This window comes from Phyllopteryx taeniolatus, chromosome 14, assembly GCF_024500385.1.
Source record: "Phyllopteryx taeniolatus isolate TA_2022b chromosome 14, UOR_Ptae_1.2, whole genome shotgun sequence".
Lineage (NCBI taxonomy): Eukaryota > Metazoa > Chordata > Actinopteri > Syngnathiformes > Syngnathidae > Phyllopteryx > Phyllopteryx taeniolatus.
In genome coordinates this window covers 10,348,104-10,368,150 of record NC_084515.1, presented here as the reverse complement: position 1 = coordinate 10,368,150, position 20,047 = coordinate 10,348,104, and the positions used below count along the sequence as shown (strand labels likewise).

General features: G+C 40.8%; 1 protein-coding gene across 9 annotated transcripts in view; it reads left to right on the top strand.

Moving 5' to 3' along the window:
• tnr (tenascin R (restrictin, janusin)) overlaps positions 1-20,047 on the top strand; it is a 178,180-nt gene that overhangs the window by 92,415 nt on the left and 65,718 nt on the right. For all 9 annotated transcript variants that reach the window (XM_061797969.1, XM_061797970.1, XM_061797968.1 and 6 more), the window contains 8 exons: positions 2,633-2,748; positions 5,187-5,406; positions 6,622-6,722; positions 6,827-6,989; positions 9,452-9,928; positions 18,275-18,394; positions 18,530-18,673; positions 19,165-19,280. In XM_061797969.1, coding sequence (XP_061653953.1) covers positions 2,665-2,748; positions 5,187-5,406; positions 6,622-6,722; positions 6,827-6,989; positions 9,452-9,928; positions 18,275-18,394; positions 18,530-18,673; positions 19,165-19,280 — 1,425 coding nt within the window. In that variant the 5' untranslated portion in view covers positions 2,633-2,664. The remainder of the gene's footprint in view (positions 1-2,632; positions 2,749-5,186; positions 5,407-6,621; positions 6,723-6,826; positions 6,990-9,451; positions 9,929-18,274; positions 18,395-18,529; positions 18,674-19,164; positions 19,281-20,047) is intronic.

The following is a 20,047-nucleotide window of genomic DNA, read 5'->3' as shown; positions in this document are numbered from 1 at the left end:
CCTACGTGCACATGGAAACTGCTGCTGGGCATCAGGCTTTGCACTCTGACCCTTGGACTCAATACAACCTTGTGATATTGAGCGTACATCCCTGAAAGTGTAAAAATGTGTGTAAAATGTATTGTTCTACATATAGAAAAAATAGTTATGTACTGTGCCTCAAGGCAAAACACTCTGTGACACGTTTGTCTCTTTTGTTGTTATGGTTCTAAAACTGATGAATGGCGCTATTTTTTTAGTGCTACACTAGATAACATTTCTTACGTTATAAATCGTGTTATACTTTATCATTTTGGTAGAGGGTCTCAATTGTAATTTGTGTCCACTAAAATAGCGTCAATACAATTCGTCTGTACCTTTTCATGGCAGTTCATTAGATTTTGGAAACATCATTCTTCTAATCAGTATTCAAATTTTATTGATTAATGCACCAATCAAAATAGTAATTACTTGAAACATTTTATTTGGGGTTAAACAACGATTGTTTTTGGTAGGGTGGAACGGTGGACGACTGGTTAGCACATCCGCCTCACAGTTTAGAGGTCGTGGGTTGAAATACGGGCCTTCCCGTGTGGAGTTTGCATGTTCTCCCCGTGCTTGCATTGGTTTTCCCCAGGTTCCTCATTCCAACAACATGCATTGTAGGTTAATTTAAGAATCTAAATTGCCTGTAGGTGTGAATGGTTGTTTGTCTATACTTGCCCTGCGATTGCCGGGCGACAATTTGGGGGTGTACCCTGCCTCTTGCCCAAAGTCAGCTGGGATAGTTTCCAGCACACACATGACCCTCGTGAGGATAAGCGATATGGAAAATAGATGGATAGATAGTTTCAATGATTCACTCAAACTATGGTGTCGCCCCCAAAAAATATAAAAACACACTTAGTGCATGCATAAACTGTCACCTACTTTGGGTATCGTACTTAATAACTTAATAGAGTTCCTGGTACATTTCCAAATTGGTTTATAGAGGCCACATGTATCTATGTATTTATTTATTTATGTATTTATTTGAGACAAAATTCTTAAATTCTTAAGTTTGATTTCCCAAACTATACAGTGGAAATAGAAAGTTTACACAACCCTGGTTCAAGTACTAGGTTTTGGTGTGTAGTGTAGGTGTGTAGACTTTTTATCTGTCAAACAATCAGCTCCTTCTAGTCACTCGTGTTTTGTCCAGGTGTGCCTCATTGTTTTGTCAGTTTGTTTGAATTGAGTTCCTTGGGTTTGTTGAGTCCATGTTGGATCGTTGTTGTTTCTGCAAGTCATGTTTGTCATGTTCCCTGTGGTGGTGAGTGTTTTGTTTTCTTGTGTTTATTTGTTGCCTTGTATCTGGATTTTTGGGATGTAGTTATTTCGACTTTCCACATTCCTTGTTTTTTTTCCCCTGTTGTTTTTGAAAATAAATCCTTTTGTTGAGATTCATCCTCCCTTGCCTTCCTGCTTCCCTGCGCTGGGGTACTCATCTTTTTTCATCGTCACCACAAAATCGTGACAAAGTCAAAGCAACAAAATCAGCCAAACGACGACTGATATCTTGAAAAACCGGGTCACTTGTATCTCAAAGGTTTTCTTCTGCCTAGTGGCAGCAGGGTGCATCTCACAGGTCTGTCTTGCTACTAAGAAAGACGTCTGATTTGGGGGAGGAAACTCGATTGATTGTGATTGTCGGTGTTGTGTGCTGTGTAAGTTATTGCGAGTACAGCAACACAATATGAGCAGTAAATACACATGAAGATTTTCTTTTTTTGTCGTTATGTGTCTCTCATAAAAAAATTAGGATGTGAAAACTTTATGTGTGGATCACACTTCAGCTGAAAAGGATAACCAACTCCATATTCCATTTTCAATTCCTCTAGGTGTAATGGCCACAACAATCCTATCCTTATGGCGATGAAGAGAATATTGGAACTGGCTGATAGTAATAACAGAAGAAACAGCCATATTAAATCTTATCTTGTTTTAACACCGCACATTGTTTTGTCTGCACCGACTCCACTCGTTTTCATCTGCTCTGGAAGGATCCACAACACTTTCCACCATGTGTATCTTTTATTCCACTGCGTTGCCCTCCGCTCCTCTCTAACTTCCTCACTCTGCGGAGAGAGGATTACAGCAGCATCACTCAAAACCACGTCTCTCCTGAAATCCTTCTATCGGCTCTCTCCCTGAGCAACAGTTCAGTATTCTGCCCCTGTGGAGAGATCAAATGTCCGCTATTGCACAGAGAAATATGTTCGGCGGTTCTTAGCGGCTGCTTTAATCCTTTGGAAAAGTTTATTCTTTCCCCCCTCCTGTCGAAGCCAATTATTCCACATCTGGCACTGGGATTCCCTTTGCGCACGCCCAAACACACACACACGCGCGCGCGCGCACACACACACACACACATGCACAAACACAAATGTAAAGTTATTGAAGCCATAGTTAGTGCAATGGAAGTATAACAGGAATAATCCGTCTTTCAAGACTGGTTTAACTCGGAACCGATTCACAATGATTGAAATAATTTCTCGTAAAGGAGAACCCCTGGTTTTATTTACCTTGAAATGTGGTCTTATTGATATTCCACTTCACTATTTCTCTCTTTGATTCTTTTTCGCCATTCCGATTTCCCCTCATTTCTCCACAGGTGTGAGTGGACTGGAGAGGTTTGTTCCCAGCATGCCACTTGCCCTGAAGCACCACAAGGCCACTGTGCCAACACAGGGCTGGATCCTGGCTTTTGCTCTTTTTCTGGCTCTACAGGTAACACGACTTCTCTCGAAGATCACTGTATACTGTATTCTCATATATAATATAAACACACACAAACACACACAGGGATCTCGTTTGATGTGCGTCCCACGTCTGAGAGGCAGAGCTATGGCTTTTTACTCTGGCGTGGTGCTGGAAATCCGGCGTTGGATGTTTTTTTATTTTTTGGACGAGACAGGACTCTAGAGGGTGACTAATTTGGTCGCATATGCACCCTAATTTCTGAATAGTGAGGCAAAAAAAAACTGACGGTGCTTACAGGTGCCCAGTCATTTGAGGAAGAAAAGAAGATTTAGAGGACTTGAAAGCAGACACACGATGGGTTTCAACATCGTGGTTTCTAAACCAATCAGAGATAGTGAAGAGCGGGGACCATCTGTCTGATTGGCTATGTGCGTGTCTGTGTGCGTGTGCATGCGTGTGTGTGTGCGTGTGCGCACGTACACGAAGCTAAGTTTTCTGACGGCGAGCCAGTAGCTGCAGTTACAGAAAATTGAGCTGCATAAATCAAATTCGTTCCAAAGCCTAACACCACCGCGACGATGTGGGAACAGCCAGAGGAACGTGGCCATCCCGCTAACGGCAATGAGCTGGTATGTCGAATTTATATAAAGTCGCAACAAAGACAACACAACTTAAAACCTCTCGGTGACTAAATCCATTTGAAACACAACCATCCCACCCAATTTCTTCAGCTGGGAACAAAAAACACCGTTAGACATTTCTCGTTTCCCATCAACTTACAATTATGGAAGCCTTTGCGCAACAATGCAAATACAAACGTGACAGCGTATATGGTACACGCATGCTTAGATTTTATACAGTATAACGTTATTATTGTAAGCGATGTAGCCACTGAACATGTTGAGAAAGCAGCGTTCAAAGAGGCTGCAGACTTTTCAAAAGTAGTACAAATGTTGAATCAAAACAGGTTGCTTTGATCTACATTTGATGTTATTAATGTTGCTACCTGGCACTTTTTCTTCACCAACTGGAAACTTGATTTTGCAGTATATTATCTGTTAAGACATTAATTAATGACTGTTTATACCTCAGTGCCAAATTTTTATATTTATTGAGGTGCAATTTTTGTGAACAGAACCTGAGTCTGTTTTATTTTTTATCTCGGACATTTTATTTATTTTTCAACATTACAATGTCAATGTTCATTATTCTTAGAATTAGAATTAAAGGTGAATTGTTCTTAAAAAGGATGTACTTGAATTATTATGCTCTACTATCATTATATCAGTGGCATAAAAAAACACTGATATTTTTTAGATATATATATATATTTTTTATTTAATCGATTTTGGAATATGACTGTAGCATAACAAAATGTGGAAAAGGTAAAGGGGAATTAATTCTTTTGCAAGCTACCGTACAGGGTGTCCCAAAAGTCACTATACACTTTTTTTCTATTTCATTTCAGGTATAATTCAGCTTTGCAGTTTTTGTATGCATATGACATGGGGTACCAATTGAAATTGAAGCAGTGTTGCAAAATTGTTGCAGAAAGTTTTTCTCTTCCCTACTGCAGGCCATCAACAGTTTAAGTTTTACGGCCAATGCGCAGTACAGTTCAGGATTTGGAGCATCAATTTTCCGCTTGAAGTCTTCGACCAACCTGAACTCGGTATGGTAAAGTTTTATCACTCTCCGACCCCTCTTGTAAATCGGGTTTTTATGGATGCTGAGTTCCAGTTGCAGCCCTCAGAGTAGGTTTCCCATGACTTTGACCGCCTGCTCTAGGAGTTTGTTGTGTTCATCAGTGGTTGTAGTCTTAATTGTAGTGTGTGGGTGGTAACCCTTCTGCGACATAATCTGTCAAGAACAGATCCTGTTTCGAGATACTTGCTATGAAAAGCATAAATTGTACTGCTCATTGGAGCAGCTTCTCAAACGGGAGTTGAAAGAGAGTTGATGTCAGAAAAACTTCTTGCCAGGTGGCAATTTTGTAGCACGACTCCACTGTCAGTTGGCGAGCCATGGCCAAGGAAATGATACGCTTACAAAAACTCTAAAGCTTGATATGTCAAATGCTGATGGCCTCACATCTGTTCAAATACACCTGAAATTAAATTTTAAAAAGGAAGTGTATAGTGACTTTTGGGACACCCTGTATATATCAGAATTCCCAGCCACAGTGGAATGTGCTAAGCGTGTCATGGGAAAAGATCAAATTTCTTTTCTGTGGTCTAAAATATTCTTTATTTTCCACAAGTAACATATCTATCTATGCCAGAAATGTATAGTGAGGTGCAGAAAAATTTAATTCCTCCACTAGGTTGCCAGGATGTCGTCTGCCTTTTGCCCAGCTACTGTACATTGAAGACGATTAGCAGTGTCGATGGATGAATGTATAAAGGCAATCAAAAATTGAATGGAAAATTATCAGTTAACCACAGCATTATGGTCTTCCTTTGTAGGGTGCTACTTATGCTGCTCCCTCCGGAGACAACAAGCTGGTCCGGACGACCCGAGTGAGGAGACAGATCCCAGATGGAGAAACCTCCTCAGCTTCCTCACCCAACCAGACAATGCAGGAGCAACCTCTGGTCTTCAACCATGTCTACAACATTAATGTACCCGTGGAATCGCTCTGCTCGGTCGACCTTGACACCGCTGCACCACCCGCCCCAGAGGATGGTGAGGCTTTCTCATTGATTTTTTTTTGTGGGGGGTTGGGGGGGGGGGGGGTGATCGGCGTTTGTTCACACAAAATGTGAGCGGTATTTCAAGTTCAAGGCCTGTTCTTGAACTGTACTTCACCAACACCGCAACAGGTTATTTGTCTGCCAAGTAAAAGGGTCAAAGTTAAATTTACAAGAATGTTTAATTCACGGTTTAATTTGTGGCTTAAGTGCACTTCAACAAGATGCTTTATGCCTCCTCCTTCCATTTGGAGCACCAAATGTGTCGTTAATGGAGATTCATTGCAGAAATGGGTAACATTTTAAATGTGTCGATCAGGGTTTCTCAGACTTTTAGGCTCTAGGGATCCCTTTCAGGGGAGACATTTTTCCGATGATGCCAATTAAACACAGCTTACCCTAAACCTAAATGCTGTATGTATTAAAAAGTTAAATATTTCGAGAAAAGTTGTCAAAGGTTAACAAATTCATATTTTTTAGAGACAAAAGAAGAATTAAGAATTAAGTTATTTTTTCAAGAAAAAAAGTTTGCAAGAACAAATATGTATTTTTTGTGTTTAAAAAGAATAGTGTTATTTTTGCAAGATAAAGTCATATGATATTAAAATCAAAGTTTAACGGGAGAAGAAAGTTATATTTTAACAAGTGAATTTAAGAAAGGCAACTTTATTATTGTAATATTCGACGTTTACCCTCTCAAAAATAGGGCTAAATCTTTAGCGTAATTGAATAGTTGGCCAAGTCATATTTGAACATTTTCAGAAAGTAGAAAAAAAACCCACAATTTATAGCAAGGACATTTGTATTTTTTATTACTTTTGTTACAGTAAGTTAAAAGGACTTTGGCAATTATGTTATTAGGCTTACGAATGTCACCCCCCAAAATGATTTGAGAAAAAATAGGACTTTATATGTATTAGTATACAATTTGTTCTAAAACAAGTTAATTCATGAAGGCAAGTCAGATTTGTGATACAATAGATCATACCAGAGCTTTAAACTGACCCAAAGCTAAGGCATAATTTGTTTATTGTGTTTATTTTATTGACGCCCCAGTCCCTATATGTAGATATGCGCTTTTATAAATGATTTATTACAACAATTTATTACAAACTATTTTGCGGACCCCCACAAACTAAGTCTCGTGGACCCGAGTTTGTGGACCACTGGCATAAGTCAGAATGTCAAAAAAAGTCTTTCACCATCCAAGGCCCCCGTGCTGAGCTTGGGTCCCGAGCCTCTGTAGAGCGACCACTGGACCCAATTGGACCGACAGAGTACACTGAACAGACGCTGGATACAGACAGCCAGGTAGGATTTTGTACCTTATTGTCTACAAATGATAGCACCCCCCCCCCCCACTCCTCCCCCCAAAAAAAAGATTAAAAAAAAAAAAAACTTGTCCTTTTCTTCAGGTTACGTTCACTCACCGTATCAACATCCCCAAAGCGGCGTGTGGTTGTCCGGCGACTGTCACAATCCAGCAGCTGGCCACCAGGGTGGAGATGCTGGAGAGAGAGCTTTCAATGCTCCGAGCTCAGTGTGGATCAGGTTGCTGTAGGGAGAACCCAGCCATGGGTGAGTGAGGCTGTAGAAACGTGTTCTCCTCCATTGACGACGTCTGCCATGTGCGTTGATGCAGTGTGGTTTTCGCGGCTTCTTGTGATACTGCAGTGATTCCTGGGCTTAAAGTTTAACCTCAAATAGGATTACAAGTTGTGTATTTAACCTAAAGCACATAAGTTATGAAAGTCTGCTAGCTTAATGCTAATACACAATGCAAAACAACTATCGCTGTAGTTATAACCTTTTATGTGATGGACATTTGAACACAAAAGTTGCTATATCACATGAAGACAAACAATAGTCACATCCCAGGTCCGCTGTGATGTTGGTGCACTGTAATATACAGTGAATCAACTGTAATATTAAAAGGGACCAGCAGAGAGACTTGTTTGGTACATGCTAATGAGATATATCGCTCTTCAGAATGAAACTACTGAAGGCAGGCACGCAGTAGCTGCGTGAGTGCGCAAGGGACACTGTGTAAATGTTCCTTGATTCTTTTCTAATACAATACAAATTTGTCAAATGGATTACTAGGAACATTATTATTTGTATCGAAATGCTTTAGTTAAAACACTGTACGATCACACTGTGATAATATGGACTTCATTTTGTTTTGTAATATAAGATAAAATATTTTGTTAATATAGGCAGCCAGAGCTGCTGGGAATGGAAAGTTTTAATGTCATTTCACCATCGTTCCTGTCATCCTGTGTTGTGTGTTTTTGTTTGCACATTAAGGACTACAGTCCTGTTTTTGTTTGAATTCCTCATAAAAAAAGAAAAAGACAAAATCAAGCAAGCAACACGTTTTTCCTCACGTTTTTGAGATTGTAGGGTGAAAGCTGCAGCTGGCTACTAGTGTGGACTGAATGGGTGGCAACAATGGGGAAATGAAATGCGGGTTTTGAGGGTCAGCAACATACGTTATTTGAAAAAAAAGAACTATGAAATGGTTCATTTTGGGACCGCTGAACTTAGTTTAAAATGTTTAATTATGAACTAGTTAGTTTTTGGAATTGTGAACTGAACTTTGAACTAGTGTGGAAAAAGAACTTTCCCAACACTGATCCTGAATTATTTCACATCGCAGTATATATTGGAGGTTTTAAAAAAGTTTTTTTTCGAGTATCGTGCAGGCTTAATGTCTGTATTATACTGCTCCCAGGTAGACAAGACGCGCACACCAAAAGGAGCACAATCTCAATGGGCATTGCAGCCCAAAATCATGATGCACTCAGTGTTTAATTCTTAAAATTCTTTTAATTATTATTACTGTATGTTCTTATGAAGGACAATTTTTCTCATTAAAACACATTACAAATTATTATTATTTTTTTGTGGGGCTGGAATGAATTAATGGCATTTCCATTCGTGTCAATGGGGAAAGGTGATTTGAGATATGCATGTTTTGAGTAATGAGTGTGTTCACAGAAGGACTTTAACTTGTAAATCAAGGCATCACTTTGTTTTGGAACGGAAAACAGTAGTTTCTGCCTCAAGTCGACATGGGACACTGAAAAATTGAATAACTAGCATGCCTAGTCAAGTCTGACAAGCATATCCGGTGAGGAAGACTAAAACGAGCTGTATCCTCAGTCTAATTACACGCTGCATTTTTGGGGGAATTCACTACACATTTGACCCCGACTGTGAGCCTGTGCAGGATGACAGCGAAAGCTGTTTTATAAAGATTCAAGCCCCGAGGGCATTTCAAGCTCACCTTAGATAAAAGGGTGGTCTAACAAAAGCTAAAAATCAAAGATAAGATCAAATACATTTTTCATCTTGTCTTCTTAGTATTCTGTGCCGTGCGGCATTTAATATTATTTAAAAAAAAAGCACATTTTATGTATAGATTTTTTTAAATTAGTATTGTCAATTAGTAAGGTTGCGCACAATATTGAAATCAGTTTATTGCATATAACCTGACTCTTCAATCGTAATTCTTCATCTTATCAAGACTTTATGATTGCAGTAGCTCCCAGTGTTCTTTCATTGTCAAGTTTTTGTAGGTGTAATGGCCAAACCCGAAGTGTCTGTGATCTATAATGTCCCTTTGTCAGTGTTAAACCCAGTTACAGTACCTTAAGTGCCTCATTCTACTATGCCCGTGTGATGTTAACCCTCAACAGAACAATCATTGGAGTACAGTGGTGCCCTGAGATATGAGTGAAATTCGTGGCTTGCCTCCAAGATGCCACAACATGGCACCAAAGCAATACTTTTATGTAAGACATGGCTTTGGCTTGAGCACAAAAACAAGACTTTTTTAGCGAATATATCGGAGGATAGATTCCCGCCCCAAAAAATCTGCAAACAGCTGAATGTCGAACCTCAAATAGATGGGGTTCATTTTATTTAAACATAGAGCGTTACTGGCCCAATTCAGCTAGAAATCAGTTGACTGTGTACATGACTGTACTTATTTTTAAAGCATTCCAACATTGCTTCATGTGAAAATGTTTCCGCAGGCCGTTTCGACTATTTCCCGGGATGCAATGGCCACGGCAGCTTCAGCCCGGAGCTATGTAGCTGCATTTGTGACGAAGGCTGGACTGGCAAAAACTGCTCGGATCCCCGTTGCCCTGACGACTGCTCCGGCCAGGGCGCGTGCATCGAAGGGGAGTGCGTGTGCGACCGCGACTTCGCCGGGGAAAACTGCTCTGAGCCTCGGTGCCCGGCCGACTGCTCCGGCCGCGGTCTGTGCATCGACGGGGAGTGCATGTGCGAGGATTCCTTCACCGGGGAGGACTGCATGGTCGGGAGGTGTGTGAACGACTGCTCGGGCCAAGGGTTGTGCGTCAACGGAACGTGCCAGTGCCGACCCGGGTATGTGGGGGAGGACTGCTCGCTGGTGTACTGCGCCAACAACTGCAGCCAGAAGGGAATCTGCAAGGACGGATTCTGTGTGTGCCAGGATGGCTATGCTGGAGATGACTGCAACTCGGGTAGGTTCTGACTCTCATTCACATCAATTTGATCCTCAGTTGTTTAAAAAGCATTTATTCCTTAACTCATTCACTGCCGTGGACGTCAATATTAGTCAACAAGAATCCCACTGTTAACTGCCGCCGACAAATATGTTCGTCAAGTACGTTTTTCATTGGATAGGCGTGAAAGAGGGTCTTTATTCAAGTTGGTAAACCACTGTAATTATTAACAATTATGGCTGAAGATGGCTGTGTCACATTGCTTTGATTTTTTGAGTAGAACATGAAGATTAGGTGGTGAATCTCGGCTTGTCACGTCAATGTTGAGAAAGAGAAATGCCAACATGTCCATCCATCCATTTTCTGAGCCGCTTCTCACTCGGGTCGCGGGCGTGCTGGAGCCTATCCCAGCTATCATCGGGCAGGAGGCGGGGTACACCCTGAACTGATTGCCAGCCAATCGCAGGGCACATGCAAACAACCATTTGCACTCACATTCACACCTACGGGCAATTTAGAGTCTCCAATTCATGCATGTTTTTGGGATGTGGGAGGAAACCGGAGTGCCCGGAGGAAACCCACACAGGCACGGGGAGAACATGCAAACTCCACACAGGCGGGGCCGGGGATTGAACCCCGGTCCTCAGAACTGTGAGGCTGACGCTCTAACCAGTCGCCCACCGTGCCGCCATGTTGGAAGTCGGACAAGTTAAAGCACCGCACACACTCCAAGAGAGTACAGCGGCTGAACTAAGTATTCAACACATCACCATTTTTCTCATTAAAAGTATTTCCAAAGGTGCACTTTCTTGTTACCTAACAATCACACTAAACCTAAACTAAAACTGATAACTGATAACTATTTTTTTACAGACGGACCTCTGATTATTAGTCATTTTTGCGTCTTTGACCAAAAAGTGTGCATATGTATGCATGTGCATATGCAAAAAAAGGTCATCCAATAGTATGTCCTCAGGAGAATGTAGTACGCAAACCATAAAAAAATAAGCATTTCATTGGGTTGGCGCAGCAAAATGTTACAAGTTCCTGCAATAAAAGTGTCTCTCGAATAACTACAGTATATTTTGCTGTGAAAAAATAGTCATGTTTGCAATATTTTCGAATATTGGGCAGCATTGGGAACTTGTGGTGAGCTGCCCAACAGTCAAAGTTCTGACAAGAATTGCTGTTGTCGTGCATGATAATGTTTGAACTTCAGTATGAATTTCTTAGGCACATTTTTCCAGAAAATTACTGTTTGACTTTGGAAGTTCAACAGTACGTCAGCAGGTATGGACATACTTGTATGTGCACGGTATGTGCGCAGATAAGTAAAACTGATTTAACTGGGCCGAAATTAATTCAACCACCTGGCATCATATTTAAATGCACCACTCGGTGGCCTATTCGAGCCCCACAGATTACGGTGCTGCATTTGCTGTATAGATCGTGTAGCTGTAATTACAGAAAGCATAATTTTTTTAGGTGCCCGCCTCATTCGAATGCAGGCGGTGGTGTGTGCTACTAGGCGGACACCAGTAGGTGTAGAAGCATTCATTTGTTAAACGTCACATTCATCCTGGGAGAGAAGCGTCACATTAGCCGCTGCTGAGTCGGCCTGGGAGTCTCGCACGTCTTTGTTCCATGCACCTCCACGCCAAATATCAGATCCTCCTATGCCATTTGGGAGGCGAGTGATAGATGAGGACAGACAGGGGAGCGGATGACAGATAGACGGTATTCTCTGGTTGATCCCTCCTTGCCATCCTATTTATATCCAAGTCAGGTAGTCTGACTTGCTAATACCTTTGCAATTAGATGTGAAAATAGGTGGTGCTTTTTGCTGAATACCAAACAAAGCAGTCCAATTACCGCAGACCTCTAGGTTGACAGGCTCAAGTGTTTCACGGTATAAAAAGAGCAGGAGAGCGAAAGGTGTTTCAAGTGTCCTCTGACCTCTCACTATCAGGAATAATGATGGCTGTTGACTTAAAATGGAATGCTTCAGGCGTGAGATAAGAGGAAGAGTATCTTTACATACACATCTATCCACCCACAAAGCAGAGATCCACTTGAACTGAGTAGTGGCATCTCATATTGACGGCAAAGGTATTTCACTATCACTCCAATAGCCACCTATATTATTGTCAGATACTATATAGGAGTTAACTTTTTAGCGTACACAGTAGAAACTGAGAATCTTTTTGAAAATGATTTTTTTGGTGCTTCTAACTAGATGCCTATTATTGACTGGAATGCAAGACAAACATGCCAGTATAGCAAATGTTCTAAAGAAACACTGTTTGCCTGAGAAACTGGGATTAGGGATGCACTGGTACAACTTTTTTCAGACCGAATACAAGTGCTTACATTTGAGTACTCACCGATACTGAATACTGATACTTGATATTTCTGTTACATCTTGCACTTGTAAAGAAAATGTTTTAATATAATGAAATATTGTTCAGGCGGCACGGTGGCCGACTGGTTAGAGCGTCAGCCTCACAGTTCTGAGGTGCGGGGTTCAATCCCCGTCCCCGCCTGTGTGGAGTTTGCATGTTCTCCCCGTGCCTGCGTGGGTTTTCTCCGGGTACTCCGGTTTCCTCCCACATCCCAAAAACATGCATGAATTGGAGACTCTAAATTGCCCGTAGGCATGACTGTGAGTGCGAATGGTTGTTTGTTCCTATGTGCCCTGCGATTGGCTGGCAACCAGTTCAGAGTGTACCCCGCCTCCTGCCCGATGACAGCTGGGATAGGCTCCAGCACGCCCGCGACCCTAGTGAGGAGAAGCGGCTCAGAAAATGGATGGATGGATGGATGGAAATATTGTTCAAAAAATCTTAGGGGTAGGGTCACCCTAACCTACATTTCACTCAAACAAACACTTTTTAGAGTATTTGTAATGAATACATGACAACAATAACAGAATAAATCCCACAAAAAAATAAAATGAATCTTTACAATTGTGATCACATTGTGTGTGTTAACTAAACATTCAAATACAATAGTTAATTCCCTTAGTAATACATTTTATAATACTGTACAGTAAGACCAACACATTTAACTTTCATTTACCAAGTGTACTTGAATGCAGCTCGCACAGCCGTTACGTGACTGCTAGTGTAAATTCAAGCTGTATTGAACAGCAACCCAGCATTAATTACATAGCAAACGGTTGAAAAATAAAATAGAAAAAATCAAGCAAAATACGAAGAAAATGACACAGAGATGGATGGAGTTACCGATAACAGTTTCATCTGCACATGAACATGAACACATGAACAACTGCAAATTAGTTCAAATGGAAAAAGGTGTGTTTCCGCCTGCAAAATGTCACTATTAAGGCGACATAACTCACAGTAGGGCTTATAACAATTAACGAAAGCTGTCATGGGCACATTACACAGTAAATCTAAAACACAAACAAAATATGACACCTAATTATCAACTGCTCCGCATCATCAAAGAAATCCAACATACCACACTGCTTGGGGAGCGCCAGTGCTTCGCCACCCAAGCATAATTTGCAGTCGCCTAAAATTTTTGTAATCCGTGTTGTTTAAATATCTCAACACACATATGGGTGACATGGCTCTCACCTGTAAGGTACAGTATATTTCAGGCTTTGGATGTGGTATCAATGCGTACAGTAGCGGAGATTTTTTACAAGTACCAATACTCGAAACAGGTATTAGTATCAGTGCATCACTTACTTAGGGTTTGTGCAGGAATCTCTGTTTATTATTAAACTGATGAATGGCCATTCTGGGGCCTCAACATGCCGAATTTATCTAAATAAGAGTGAATGTCCTTTTGTAATACATTATCCATCCATCCATTTTCTGTACCGCTTTTCCTCACTCGGTTCACGAGAGAGGCACCAGAGAGAGAGACACCCTGAATTGGTTGCGAGCCAATCGCAGGGCACATATAAACAAACAACCATTCACATTCACACCTACAGGAATTTGAGAGTCTGCAATCAACCTACCATGCATGTTTTTGGAATGTGGGAGGAAACTGGAGTGCCCGGAAAAAAAACCCACCCAGGCACGGGGAGAACATCCTGGCCTCGCCACACAGGCGAGGCCAGGATTTGAACCCCGGTCCACAGAACTGTGAGTCAGATGTGCTCACCAGTCGCTCACTGTGCCGCTGTAATTCAGTACATAATTGTAAAAATGGATTACTAGGAAAATTATTTGTGTCAGAATGCTTTAGTTATAACACTGTGATAATATGGAATTTATTTTGTTTTGTAATATAAGAGTATGTACATTATTTTGTTACTATGGTCAGCCAGAGCTGCTGGGAATGCAAAATTTCACCATCATTCTTTTCATACTGTTGCATGTTTTTGTTTGCACATTAAGGACTGAAGTCCTGTTTTTGTTTTAATTTCTCATTTAAAAAAAAAAAAACACGTTTCAAGCAAAAAGGTTTTCCTTGTGTTTTTGAGATTGTAGGGTGAGAGCTGCAGCTGGCAAAAAAGAAAAAAAATACCTATGAACTCGTTCGTTTTTGTCCGGTGAACTTAGTTAAAAGTTTTCAATTATGTACTCTGAACTGAACTTGTTCATTTTTGGAACGATGAACTGAAATTTGAACTGGTTCACGTAGAAAATGAACTTTCCCAACACTGTTCCTGTATCATTTCACATCGCAGTATATATCGCAGGTCATTTTTTTCCAATATCGTGCAGCCCTAGTACCCAATATGACCCCCCAAAACTCAATCAGGTCCACCCCTTACAAAGTTAGAAACATTTACCCCTGACACCAGTTCCACCAATCGACAAGAAGTCTGGTGGATTTGTCTAGCATAACAGGATGCATGAAAAATTCTCAAGGACCTATGCCTGAAATTAAACAGGAAGTTGGCCAGTTTGGGTCAAAGCAGCCATTCCTGGCGATTCCAGAGCTCGTAATCAGATGAACTCCAACTAGACAGATGGACAATGCTTAATTGTGAAGCTTTTTTTTTTTAACTTAAAACATGTAATGTGTGCGGAGAATGGAGTCAAACTTTGATGATCATTTCCAGAATTCACCATGAAAAAGGGGCTGTGAAGACCAGTTTAATTATCCCTTGAATGTGTTGGACGTTGACTATTACTAAATAGCACATGAACATGTGCTCTACTTTTCTGAGTGCATTGTAGCAGTGCACTTTTTAAATTGATAAAAAAAAAAAAAAAAAAACTACAAACATGCACAACAAAAGATTTACCCAAACCTGTCAATACCTCTCTGAAAGTGTCAATCAAAAAATGATTGCCTTTCAGCTTCCAAATATTTAATATAGCTCATGTGCAGGTATTATGGTGGCTCTACATTTATAAACCTTACCCGAAGAATTTGACTTAAGTGGGTTCTCGAGGACTATTATACAATGCTCCCTGAAGGTGAGTCCTAATGATTTATTGACCTTTGTTGTCAGTGAGATTTAACCATCAAGGTTTTAGTTGCGTAGAATCTGCTCGAGCCACCTATGATAGAATACTGATTACATCTAATGACCCTTTAAGACTCACCTTCAGACGGCTGCAGAAAGCCTTTAGAAGGATACTTCCCTAAACAACAGTTAGCTTTCCAAGTTCAAATCTGAACATTGAGCTCCTCTCAAGTTGTATTACCACCATTTTTAATTTCATGTGGAAGTTGATGTCAAATTTCAAGTAGCAAAAAAGGCGATGGTGTTCTGTCTTTGTCAAGAGTTAAGAAAGATGACATTGTTAGACGGACATTTTGCTGCTCCAAAGAACATTATAGTCTGACGGCGCCATCGGGCAAGCGAGTCAAAAGTCCTCTGTAAATGCGCCTATTGAAAGACGAGAGGCCAAAAAGGTCAAACGATGAGACGATTTCAAGCTTTTAATGTCAATGCAGAGCAGTAAAGTCGATTCGTCGACTAGTCGACTCACCGCCTACCATATAGCTGTATAATGCTTTATTCTCTCGCTGGAGTTTTGATTTACTGTGTGTGTACACCACATTTATCAGTGTATTCACATGACATCAGGCTGACCTTAACGGGGTATATTTAATCAAGCCTTTTACGCTTACATTAGCAGATATGTTTGATATCAAATTTTTCCACACATGATCGAAGCCTCATTCCAATCTAAGAATATTCCATGCATCTTTTGTTCTTTGTATGCTGCGACCCATATCCAAATGATGTCACTTGAAAAATGTAGTGGATGTTAACAGACACCCAATGTTATCTAAATGAGCTGCTCCTTGATTACCTCTTGCAGAACAAGAGCTAGTCTTTTTCATAAGCATTAAGTCGCACCACATCTACCTATTAAAAACTTGAATAATCATATGTAGTCTCTTCTTCAAATCATCATATACATTATGTCATCATCGAATTGTTTTTCATCTGTCACTGATTACTGCAATTATTCTGAGTTGTTATTGTTATTAAATTGATAACGCTCTGGCTGTTTGAAATATATAAATGTCTCCAACCCAGGAGTCCCTCCTCCCCTTTCATGCAGATTGACTGCTACAAAGCAACCAATATGCTAAGCGGGCCAATGGCCATCTGTCAAGGGGTAGCTGAAAAGGCCACTAAAGAATCCAAAGACTCTCTCTGGAGGATTCAGCACCGGGTTGTAAAGTCCAATATCACAGGACGCAGAGTTGATGATGAGGAGATGCCATTTGCTACTCCGTCCGGCTCTCCAAACTCTCCTTTATTCTTTTCATTTTATGTCCCTCATTTCAGACTGCCGCCTCCTGCCATCTTATCTCCTGTCTGAGCGTGCATCCGTCTGCTCATTTCGCCAACTCATGCCGATGCCGTCATCTGTCGTCTGATCCGCCCTGCCTTTCACCTGTCTTCCTTCCTTCACCGTTATTGTTTTTGGCCGAATGAACTGTAAACACTCTTGTTTATGCCGGCGCATTTGAATTCAACACCACTTCTCGGTGTGTGACTTGACTTCACTATTGCCATTTCAACCTGGATGGAGTGTGCTCCGCTTTTCGTGTTAACACTTTGCTGCTTCTGGCTGGTCCTTTACTTTCCACAGAAGAAATGAAGCTTGTAAAAAAATAAAATAAATTAATAATAATAATAAAACTGCAGATTTGAGAAGGTGACAATAAAAAAAATTGTAAAGTCACCACAACAAATTCTTGAAGACCCTGCACAGTGAATTCAGAACTTTGCTTCTAAATGCATTATACCGGTACATTTTTTAAGATAATAGCTGAAAACGTGCAAAGATGGTGATACAGGCAAATGAATCTTCCCTTCACATAGTCAGCTGGCGTGGCTGCTTCTGAACGCCTCGTCGTCCGTGATTGTGGGCATGTCATTGAGAGAAGGCAGAAGAGTGACATTTAAAAAAAAGACTAGACTGGTGTGGCCCCTGAAGAACATCTCACTGTCATGGCGTGGAAAAGCCTCGCGACGAATATATTTCAACCCACTTGTGGCTTTATGCGGATACTGGATATTTGTGAGGCTCAAACACGTTGTTATGTGCTGGCTTGAAGATGCTAGACGAAAGAGCATCCGTTTTCCAGGTCGTAGTAGAGTAGTACTTGATTGACAGTTGACAGTTTAGTGGGTCATGGTTTCACCGCAATTAGCGGAAATGCCCACAGCGTTTGAAAGCAGAGAGAATAGATTTTTCAGGGTTTTAAACTGTAGTAATCTAAACAATACTGGTCATACTTTACTAAACTGAGGGTACAGATTACTAAACTGAGGGCACGGATTACTAAATTGAGGGTACAGTTTACTAAATTGAGGATACAGATTACTAAATTGAGGGAACAGATTATCAATGAATTTTATTTTTCTCATACCTTGGCACCAGGGGGGCTCCATGAGTACCCCCTGGTGCCAAGGTATGAAACTGTACCCTCAGTTTAGTAATCTGTACTAAATTAAAATAAATTACTACATGATAGAATCAGTTTTATCATTAATACAAATATTTTTTTTAATTAAAAATATCACTAATCAAAGCAGGGGTTCTTGCAAGTTTCGCATGGATGGAGTGCATACAAACACAATTTTACCCTAAGGGGACTTGTATTTGTTATTTCAGTTTTTTTATATATATATATATATTTCAAATGTTTATTTATTTTAATAATTTATTGCTGAATACCCATGTGTTTGGTGGTTTGTATTAAACAGTGACTTCAAGTAAATTGCGCTTATTAGTAGCGTGATCAACATATTGAAAACACAATTAATACTGTTGCTCCAATAAGTGGTTGCAGCATGTGCAAACATTGAAACACTCACAATATCTTTCCTGCTAATCACACTACATTGTGCTTTATCCTTTGTTGTCAAGCATTAGACTGAATTCAGTTATTCTCCCTCAACAGTTGCACCTGCCATGAACCTGAAGGTCCGAGGTGTAACAGACAGAGACATCGAACTGGAGTGGGAAGGTTCTGTGGTCCTGACGGATTATCTCGTGACCTACACACCAAGCAGCCCGGGAGGTGAGTCTGGAGATGGGCTTGAATGTCAATGAGAACTGGATGCCTAAAAAAAAAAAAAAAAAAAAAAAAATTGTTGACAATAAGCTTCTAAATAATAAAAAAAGATCAAGCTTGTATGTATTTTGCATCTCTCAGGTGTCCAACTAGAAATCCGGCTCCCGGGGAATACCACATCCTGCACTATCTCAGACCTGGATGCAGGCATGGAGTACAACGTCAACATGTTTGCTGTCATTAATAACAGCATCAGTGTTCCTGCCAGCATTACTGTCGCAACCTGTAAGTCTGGCGTCATGTTTTATTCATTTTCATATTGAATGCATGAAGAAAACAAATATGGTGCGCTTCCTAGCATGGACAGAGTGAGAATGTCACCTGCTCCACCCTGCCACCGGGTTCCCATTTCCTCCCACCCGAACACGCCGTCACAAAGACAGACAGAAGTACACACACATACACGCAGACTGTTTTTGGAGGTGTTTTGCTTCCACACTGATATGGAAAGCCACCTAGTCTATAAATAAATAATATTGAAAAATTTAAGCAGTGTTGGAAAACGTATGTTTGGGAAGGTTTAGCAATCTATTAAGTAATGTGTCATTTGGAAATGAGAACCAAGGGAATGGTTTAAGAGACAAGAGCGATGGAAAAAACAAATACATTTATGAGGGAAAAGTTCAACATTGGACACCTTCTGCATGTGATCGATGTGATGTAAGGGCCATGCGGGTCACCGAAGGAAAATAATACGTCTCTCACTTCCACACCAGATCTCTCCAATCCAGATGGTTTAGTCTTCAAATCCATTACAGAGACGTCAGTCGAGGTCCAGTGGCAACCTTCCTACTATTCCTTCGATGGCTGGGAGATCAGCTTCATCCCCAAGGTACTATACTACTACTACCGGTCTATTAAAGGTGCAATATACACTATTAAAAGATTTGTAAGATTTGAATGGAGTCTCACTTCACTATTCCCCGCACCCTTCTTAAGTCTATATCCAAAGCCCCTCTCTCGCTCGTGCAAGATTCTCTAACGCGGCCATTCATAATGGCATGCGATTATAAAAGTGAGTAGTCGTGATAAATAGTCAAAGAGAACGCATATTCAGCTTCAACAAAATAGCAGCGCTAACAATACTAAGCTAGCATTAGCACTGTAAACAAGCCAATGTTACCCACGGCTGCCACATTGGTAGCTTGAATTATTCCTAATGGTGTGTTACTATGACGTAAAATGTTATCAATTGGAAATTAGATTTTTTGGGAATGTGCAGTTGATTAAAAATCAACGAGATGATAAACGTACCAGTCGAGTAGAAATGTTGCTAATTCCGCATCACATATGAATCCTCCCAGCTGCCTGAGGTCTCCTAGCTCTACTTCTGTTTGCTAGTCTTATATCCAATTGTTGACAAATGATGGATGGGCATTTCTTTATTTTTCCAGAGGTGGATATTCCACCATAGTTTCAGTAAAGCTTGTGAAGAGCAAGAACAGGTCAGTGTGAGGCAGCGGGGATGTGCTCGCTTTGAGTGTGCCCGCGAGTGCACTGCAAATGATTGACAACTCATCAGTCACATCCCTCATCTCTGATTGGTTGTTTGCCTCAAGTGTGGTGGTTTCTGGGAAAAAAAAAAAACAGGTTAGAGCA